Source organism: Hyaena hyaena, unplaced genomic scaffold (assembly GCF_003009895.1).
Source record: "Hyaena hyaena isolate Hyena2069 unplaced genomic scaffold, ASM300989v1 scaffold_506, whole genome shotgun sequence".
In the NCBI taxonomy this organism is placed as follows: domain Eukaryota; kingdom Metazoa; phylum Chordata; class Mammalia; order Carnivora; family Hyaenidae; genus Hyaena; species Hyaena hyaena.
The window spans coordinates 488,964-498,667 of NW_024081138.1; the positions used below are offsets into that span (position 1 = coordinate 488,964).

General features: G+C 49.3%; 1 protein-coding gene across 1 annotated transcript in view; it reads right to left on the bottom strand.

Annotated features, from left to right (window-relative positions):
- Nucleotides 1-344: 344 nt before the first annotated feature.
- The window catches only part of ENDOD1 (endonuclease domain containing 1), a 26,137-nt gene continuing 16,777 nt past the window's right edge, over nt 345-9,704 (bottom strand). The window contains exon 2 of the mRNA XM_039255009.1: nt 345-1,978. Within this exon, the coding sequence (XP_039110940.1) occupies nt 776-1,978 (1,203 nt within the window). The 3' untranslated portion in view covers nt 345-775. The remainder of the gene's footprint in view (nt 1,979-9,704) is intronic.

Genomic DNA, 9,704 nt, shown 5'->3' on the forward strand with positions numbered 1-9,704 from the left:
GCAAATTCTTTATCTCTAAGAAAGTTATTTTTCAACAGGGAAGCATGTCTGCACACTCCCAAGGTCAGCCGAGTTGGAAAGAAAGAGAAGCAAATGAAAATGAAATCAATATCGGGGCGCCTGGGTGGCTTAGTCGGTTAAGCGTCCGACTTTCGCTCAGGTCATGATCTCGCGGTTCGTGGGTTCGAGCCCCGCGTCGGGCTCTGTGCTGACTGCCAGCTCAGAGCCTGGAGCCTGTTTCAGTCTGTGACTCCCTCTCTCTCTGACCCTCCCCTGCTCACGCTGTCTCTCTCTCTCTCCTAGAAATAAATAAAACATTAAAAAAAAAAAAAAAAAAAAAAAGAAAATGAAATCAATATCATCTATATCGGTTCGGCCTTAAGTCTCAGAGAATAACAGAAACAAGATTCCTTTCTCATTTGCTTCAAAATTCTTTGGATTGCAGTTGCCTTCTAATTCTTCCCTTCTCTGTAATTCTTAGTTATCACAAATGAACACCAGAGAATCTCGGGTGGTCCATGTGTAGCAGGATGAATAAGGATTCTAATGCTTGTCCTATACATAATCCCACCCTCAACCTTTCTCTTAGGTCAGTTCTAAATTATACCATCTTCCTTTGCAAAAACATGCAGATACCCCTACCCAAGGCCAAAATATAGTGGTAATTGACAGTGAACAGAAACCCATTGCAAAGACAAAATATTCCAGCTTTCTCTATTAAAAAAAAAAAAAAATCAAATTCACTGTAACTGGACACTACTAGGTCTTTTGCGTTCTAGAACTCCCCAGAATTGTCAAAAGTAACCTTATAGCCAATCCTCTTGCAGATACTAAAAAGAACCTGAAATAGGCCACCCATAGTACCAACAGCAGCGTCAAAGAGCAAAGAGATGGTGCCACCAAGTCCCACTGCTATGTCCTTGCACACAATCGGAACCGCAGCGATGGTGTGCACAGGGAACGTGGCCACATCCACAAGGACTCGGACAGGAATGCCCAGAACGCGGCAAACGGCCTTCAGCAGACAACAAAGGATCCGGAGAATGGCCCTGATGATTTTGACCATGACTTTGAGTACCTTCCAGGGAATGCTTGCCAGCTCTTCCCCAATGGCCAAGAAGTAGGAGACGGTGGCTGAACCCAGGCGGTAAAGGCCACTTTCTATGCCATTAATCACTTGCTTGGTAACAAACCACAGAAAGTACATCATGTTCTTCAGGATGCCCACGGCAAGATAATAAAGTAACTGGAAAAGCCTGATGATGGGGGTCGCGAGCAGGCCCATAAACTTGCCCAAAAAGCTACTCCTCTCCTCAGATGCCTCTGGGGGCAGCAGAGCAGATCTCTCGCTCTTTGCGCTAGGGAGGGCACTAGCACCCTCTTCCGATTGCACCGTCCGCTCTTCGTCCTGAACCTGGTTAACCATTTCCAGGATTTTTTTCATTCTCTCCGTGTCTTGCTCGGTTTCACCGCAGTTGTCCCGGAACAGCTGAGGGTTAAACGGAAGCAGTTTCTCCAATTCTTTCACCATCACGTCTTCTATGACGTCACCGTCCCGGGTATGCTTGACAAAACCCATGGCCCAGCCGCTGCCAGGGACAGCACAACAGGCCGCCAGCCAAACAAACGCAGGGATGGACACTTTGCCATGCACTCTGCGGTCTGAGGGCACAGCGCCCGTGAGGATATACAGGTCTTCCCCACTGCCACACTGAGGGCTCAGGGCGCGGTCCATTAGGCTGTTGACATTCATGTACCACCGCTCCCGGAAGGATGGGGTCATCGGAGCTGCATTCGTGAGAGCGAAAGTAGCCACGTGTAAATCACTGCCAAGCGAGAACGGGTACAGCTGTCCTCTTTGGTAATCAGAATCCACGTAATCTGCACTCAGGGCTTGCTTGCTTCCCAGGTTGTTCACGGAGGCGATGGCATCAGCCTCATCAGTCACCTCCTCCAGGTTGCTGGTGGGATCGTCAATCTGAAAGAAGAGAGCAAGTATTGAGATGCTGTTCACAGTGGAATCGCTGCGCTTGAATCCTTCCTCCAAGGCGCTAGGGTCCCTATGGCATGAACCCTCTGAGCACTGGGGTTTGGAAGCGCTTGGTTCTCTGGTGCACACACACTTCGTCTGAATATCCCACGACTCTGGTGTCCGATAGCGGCTTCCAGCTAGGCTGTTTCCTGTTTGATGTCCTGATTACACTCACCCCTGCTCTATGATAACACCCTATCACACACGCACACCCACGCACTTGCACATGCCTGCACTTGCATACACACACACAACACACAGACACACAAACTGGGTATGATCAAGTCATTTTACCATATCATTTATAAAACATTAAATCCCCAGGTCTTCTGACAGTCCGCTAGCTGACCTCCGCTGACAGAAGTGCCCATTACGATTTCTATTCCCTGTCTTAAAGCCAATTTTTTAACCTATGACAAAACAGTCTTCTGATCCCAAGCTGACTAGTATTTTAATGTCATCCGTTACAGTATCATCTGAAAATCTAAACAAAGTCAGTAAAACAGCTTGCCATCATCATCATGCTTACCTAACTCTGCAGAGCAATCAAGTATGTCTTGGTAGGCTTCACTTTCTGAAGGAGTCAGTGTGTATGAATTAAAATACCTAACTCAGGTATGGAAAACTGTACTAAAAACAGTAAACATATTTGATTTAGAAAGTCTAATATATTCTTTGACCTGCTGTCATGCAAAGGGAGATGGATTTTTCCACGCTCTCTGCATAGTTTAATGACCTGGCTATTGCCATTATAGTAAATTACTGACAACACTACTCTCTGAAGACAAAAATACGCCTATGAGGTAAGGGGTAATTTCAGATTACATTTCTAGGTGACATCTGTCCTTTTGCACACACCACTGAATCTTACTCCTTGGTTTCCCAGCGGAACCTGTGGGCAGAGGCACAGGTACAAAGCTCTCTCTGTGTAATCCACCTCCCCAATGACCCGGTCCCCCTGGGCCGCCCACGTCATTTGATACAGTTCCTGTGTTTAATGGAAAAATTTTTTCCTAATCACAACATGGTAAGTAGGTTTTAGAAAAATGAACTCTCGCCCTCCACCAGCATCCGGCCCCATAAATAATCTTATAATAAATTCCTTTTTCAAATTTAGTACAAGAAAAAAAAAAAACTGTCTCAACCAATGAGTTGGCCTTTATACCGGACAGTAAAAGCTATTAAAACCCATGGGATTTCTTTTGTGTTAGAATTAAATGAAAGGAGAGTTTCCATTTTCTTGCCAACATGCGTGTAAGAAAAATAGACTGACAGAAAACTGCAAAGGAGTACTGGAGGGGAAATATTCACCCACTCAGCAATATTTATTAAGCGTATATTGTGTGGGACCAGTACTATAGAAGGAAGCATTAGGACTGGTAACAAAAACCACCACTACCACCACCACCACTTAATAAGCACTATATGGCAGGCACTATTCTACGAACTTTATGTGGATTAAATCAGCGAGTGTCTATGCTAAGTATTCACTCATTTAAACTTACAAAACAAACTGGGTACTGTTATGATCATCTTTTGACAGATGAAGAAACTGAGGCACATCAAGATTAAGCTTACTCAAGGTCACACTGTGAGTGGTGACATCACCATGTGAATGCAGAAAGTCCAGCCCCATGGCTGGTGTCCTCAATCACTGCCTTATATGCCTCAAAATCGGCCTTCACATTAAGAAATTCACCATCTATTTAGGGAAACAAGACAAAGGTACAAAGTTAAATAGGAAACCAGGAGAAAAACAACAGTGCAGTGCGGTTTATGTTAATTGCTGAATACATGAAACACAGAAAAATAGCAAATCTATTTTCGGAGGAAGGAAGGGCACAAGGAATGCAGTCAAAGATGACTTCCTCCCGAAGAAGACAGAAGCTGAGGTGATATTAGAAGGATGTGCAAGATGGGGAGAAATTTAGTGAAACAGAAAGGTCAGTAAGACTTAACAAGACTTCTCCACCAAAGAAGGCATGGGGGCAGAGACCAGCAGCCGGTGAAAATCAGATTCTGACTAAGGAAAAGTGAAGGCTGAATTAGAAATGATAGCAGGAAGCAGATTATAAATGGTCTGATATTGGGGCGCCTGGGTGGCTCAGTCGGTTGGGTGTCCGACTTTGGCTCGTGTCATGATCTCACGGTTCATGGGTTTGAGCCCCACATCAGGCTCTGTGCTGACAGCTCAGAGCCTCTGCTTGCATTTCTGTGTCTCCCCCTCTCTCTGCAGCTACCACTCCCACTGTTTCTCTCTCTCAAAAATAAACATTAAAATGGGGCGCCCGGGTGGCTCAGTCGGTTAAGCGTCCGACTTCGACTCAGGTCATGATCTCGCGGTTCATGGGTTCGAGCCCTGCATCGGGCTCTGTGCTGACAGCTAGCTCAGAGCCTGGAGCCTGCTTCAGATTCTGTGTCTCCCTCTCTCTCTGACNACTCCCAACAATAGCAAAAATACACATTCTTCTCAAATGCACATGGAACATTCTATGGGATAGATTATACATTAAGCCATGAAACAAGCCCTTAATAAATTTTAAAGTGTTGAAATTATATCAAGTACATTCTCCAACTACAATTGAATTAAATTAGAGGTCAGGGGCGCCTGGGTGGCTCAGTCGGTTAAGCGTCCAACTTCGGCTCAGGTCATGATCTCATGGTTCGTGGGTTTGAGCCCCGCATCGGGCTGTGTGCTGACAGCTAGCTCAGAGCCTGGAGCCTGCTTCAGATTCTGTGTCTCCCTCTCTCTCTGACCCTCCCCTGCTCACGCTGTCTCTCTCTCTCTCAGAAATAAACATTAAAAAAATAATAAATAAACGTTAAAAAAAAATCTTTTAAAAAATGGTCTGATATATAGACAACTCATCACAGGATAATTATCACTACCACCTAGAGAGTGCTCACTACGTACCAGGAACCATGAAAAGTGCTCCAAACAAAGCATCTTTTTTAATCCTAATAGGGTCCCCATTACCCCAGATGAGGCCAACATTGTAAAGCAGGCTTGTCAATGACTACAATTTGGAAAGCACTGCGCTGCTGCATCCATTCACTCGTCACAGAACCCTCCCAGCTCGGCGTTACCGTCATCTCCGTTTTCCGCACAGGAGCACGAAAACTTAAGCCTCAGGTACAAGGTCACCCAATATGCAAGTGGCAGGGCCAGGGCTAACACCCAGCTTCTCAGGCTCCAACACCCCAGCCCCATGCCAGCAGTGGCCTAGGCCTCTGGGGGAGCAAGGAAACGCGAGAGCCACAGGGCGGCCATGCTGGAGGACAGGCAGAGGACAAGAGACAACTGGAAAACACTGATGGAGCCACAGGAGTGATTTCCAGTGTCATCTAGTGTCACATCAAAAGTCAAGGAAGAAAAAAGCTTTGGCTGGAGAGGACCAACAGTGTGGCACCCGCCACAGAGAGGAAAGGGAAGGATGGAGACGAAGATCAAGGCCTTCGATGATTCCAGAATCCTTAGTGAGACTTCAAAGGGCGAAGTCCACAGAGGGCTGGGGAAAGAAGACAGGTGGCGGAGGGGACTGGACAGAGCAAGAGCGGGCAGTAGACCGCTTATCTGAGAAGCTTCAGGTAAAGACAGGAGGTGCGCAGGCCCTTCGCTGGGGAGCAGGGTTCACGGGGATAAGCAAAGATGGTCTTCCAGCGGCCGCACACCACCCAGGGAAAGGGGCACTGGGAAGGCGGGGCTGCTTAGGTCTCTGTGCAAGGGAGCATTTGGGGATTCAAAGGCATCTATCTCAGGGGCACAGTGTCACTAGGCAGGGCCCAGGCCCTGAGGGCTTCTGGGCTGCGAGGTCCATGCAAACCTCAGGGACACAAGTCGCCTGGTGCAGATTTGCCACAGGGGAGTCTGTTGCTGAGTGGGGAGGAAGAGCTGTTTGTCGACAGTGAGAACACAAACACGGAGCCTCAGTAGCCATACTCTGTCCCCGTCCTTCCTCCTTCCTCTTCTGCTCTTCTCAACTCCTCTAGGGTTACAATCACACCGAGTTCACAAGCACCTTCTCTGCAGCAGTTCAGAGGCCTGGGAGGTACGGGGGAGTTCCCTTCACCCCTTCCCAGTAGCAAGGCTGGAGGCCCCACAGGGCCAGAAGACCAGGAGGTCAGTGAGCATCCCAGCCAAGACCTCCAAGACCAGTCGGGGCTGCGCCAGGGGGCAAGAGAGTGGCTGCAGCCCTGAGCGTGCACAGAGGGTCCCCGAGGGTCCCAGAAGCACAGATGCACAGAGGCTTTGCAGAAGGCTGGGATGCCCAGGTGGGGAGGATGGGAATGTGGAAGAAGCTCATCACTAGCCACCAAGATTAGTTTTAAAAAGCACACACAATGAATCCAACTGAAAAAGATACCGGGGTTTTGTGTGTGTGCGCACATGGGGGGTGTCTGCGTGTGCTGGAGAATGGGCTTCTGGGCATTGGGTCCACAAACACTGGAATCATCTCTCCTTAAGTTGTTTGTTTATTTAGAGAGAGAGGGAGAGAGAAAGCAGGGGAGGGACAGAGAGAGAGGGGGAGAGAGAGAATCCCAAGAAGGCCCCAGACTGTCAGCACAGAGCCTGATGAGGGGCTTGATCCCACTAACTGTGAGATCATGACCTGAGTCAGAGGCTCAACCGAGTAACCCAGGCACCCCTGGGATCATCTTCTGTACTTCTGTCTGCCTAAAAGCATAATGGAGACTCTGCCTATTTTAGGTTCCTGGTGGGTGCTGCTTATTAGCATCTGGTGATGAAGACAGCACCAAAGGCACAGGGGGGTGGGGCAGCAAAGGGAATGATACTGGGAGCACATGCAGAAGAGTCAGCTGGGGGAGGGGACCTGGCCGAGAACACGGTGGGGAGGGGAGGGTCTGCGGGGAATTGGTATGGGTGAGTTCTCTGCCATAAGTGGGGACACGGAGGCAGAGCGTCAGGAGGACAGGGAAGGTCTGCCAGCCTCTGGAGGTCCCCATGCCAGGGAATTCATAAGAGAGGACAGGAAAGACGCTGGAAAGAAGGGAAGGCTCCATGGAAGCCAGCCAGGATGGGCACAGGCCAGCCCTGCTCGGGCCGGAGTTGTAGTTTTGGTACTGCTCGTGCACCCTGCCATGACCCGCAGTCCAGGGACAGGTGCAGAGCACTAACTGATGGGGCTGACGTGGGGCGGCCTCGGCACTGCCAACAGAACTGAAGCACTCAGAGTCCAGGTGGGCAGGGGCCGAGGGCGGCAGGTGGCACTGCCGGTGAAGAGACCGAGTGGGTGAGGGAGCAGGTGACAAGCAAGACAGGGTCAGGGGACGTGGAGCAGGGCGGGGGGCTGGGAGCGGCGGCCAGGTGTGGCTGAGGGGGACAGGACAACAGTGGACGGTCGAGCGAGGCAAGCAGAGACCAAGTGGGGGTCTGTCTGCCAGGCCCTGGCACTGTGTTTCTCCAGCTGTCCATCCCACTGAACATCCCACTGATCCGAGCCGCTGCCCGATCACCTCTGTGCTCCTGCACCCAGCGCAGCGGCCCTTCGTATCAGGGAGTGACTGGCAGTCGTTGAAAGAATGATCTCATTTGACCTCTACAACAATCTTCTGATGCACATCGTCTCTTCCAATTTGCAGATGAGAAAGAGAGGCTCAGAGAGGGCAGCTCGTCCTCCGGGCCTGCTCCAGGATCCACCACGAGACAGGTGGTCGTCTAGAAGGATCATCATAATGGTTTTGGGACTCTGCGATGACTCGGAAAGGGGTGGTGTTTCTTAGGCGGAGGCTAGCTAAGTCGTGGTGATTCAGAGAAGATCCTGTGATCAGGAGAGACCCGGTGAGCTCCCACATACTCTGTGGGGACAAACAGGCTATTTGTTTGAGAGTTGTTTTATTTTCAACAAGAGTTAAGGAATCGAATGAGCAGAACAGTGGGTACTCCCGTTTCGTTCCTGCCCTGAACTATGACACGTACACACAGGGACATTTAAAAGACGCTATCATCGCACTGCCCACCACGAAGCGGGTGGGAGGGCCCCTCCTTACGCGGAACATGAGTGCAGCTGATAGTCGGAACATCAGATGATCTTATCAGACCTGGGGCTCGATGGCGCACACAGGCCCTCTGCACGGTCACACACATCAGAAAGAACCAGATCTGAGGCTCTGGGTGAAGCCTGAGACAATGTACTCACCACGGAAAATACACAGCTCGAGGAAAGAGCTGCCTTTCAGAAAAGGAGTGGGAGGCTGGAGGAACGACAGCAGATGAAGGGCGTTTGAGGAGGAACAAATCGTAAGGCGTTTCGGCTCTCAGGAAGGGAATAAGCAGTTCTGGCCCACTCATTTAAGAAAAATAAAATCCTCCCTGCTTGGCATCCAAACTATTCTCTATCCCCTTGGGAATAGAAACAGCTTTAGAAGACTTAGTAGGCTTTTTCTTTTTTTTTTTTTTTTGAAAGAGAAACACAGGGCTTTTCATTTCCTGACCAGCCTTTGACACTCAGGCGGGCCTCCCGGTCCCCTTCGCCCTCCTCGCCGTGAATCACCCTTCCTCTGGGCTCCCAGGGCCACTCACACACCTTCCTGCCTGGGGAGGAGCAGGCTTTCCAGCTCTCTTGGTGCTGTGCGCACAGTAGGTGCTCAGCCTGTTTCCAGGATGGGGAGGTACAAAGATAAACTGTGCCGAAGGGTTCTCTACCCGAGTCAGAAAATGATGGAACAGAAGAAAGAATCAGAGGATCTTCCAATTCAGCCTCTTCTTGGAAATTTTAAAAAATGAAAAAAAAGGCGGGGAATAATAAATGCACCAACCCCAAACTGGCAAAGCCAGCGGCCGGCAAGGGGTGCCTGAGGAGAGGCCCGTGGCGGCCTCGGGGGCAGACGGGCTCCAGTAGGGCTCCTCTGGCTTCTCCTTCATACCAGTAACTTCAACTTCCAAACTCCTGCTGGGAGCCTTCAAAAGTGCCCCGAGTCCTTGAAGACCTTTCCAGAAATGCAGTACTTTCTCAGGTTACATCATCCCTGGTCTTCTTTGGTTTCCTTCCTCATTACTCACTGCAGCCTGTTTTCCACTCTGTGCTCTGCTTTCTTTTCCAGAGCAATTATTCTTAGCACTTGACCGTGGGGTACGGACTTCCAAAAAGTCCGTTAAGTTGAGACATTTCTTCCGTTTCTAACTTTTTCCGCCTTCAGAATTCAGACAAGATTAGAGGCTCTTAGGTCTGGCTGCATGTCAGAATCATCTGGAAGCTTTATATAAAATACGTCCTGGCCTCATCCCAGACCAATTAAATGAGAATTCGGGGGTAGCGAGAAGGCTGGGCATCAGGGTGTTTTTAAAGTTCTCCAGATGATTCTAAATTGAGGACCTGCTGGGCTAGATCTTTATCAGATTCTCGTTCATCATATCGGTCCCTGGTGGCATTTACTCCTGTCCAGACAGCCACTATAAGAAATGCTGTCTCCTTAAATCAGTAGTTTTTAGAATTCACTTTGGGTTAGAAGCACTGTGGTCCCTGTTAAAAATGCAGATTCTTGTGTTTCACACCAGAAGTATATTCAGCAGGTCTGAGTGGGGCTCAGAAGTGCATTAAAACAATATTTTTAATGTTTGTTTATTTCTGAGAGACGGGAGAGAGAGAGAGGGAGGGGGAGAGGGGGGGGGAGAGGGGGAGAGAGAGAGAGAGAGAGAGAGAGAGAGAGAGAG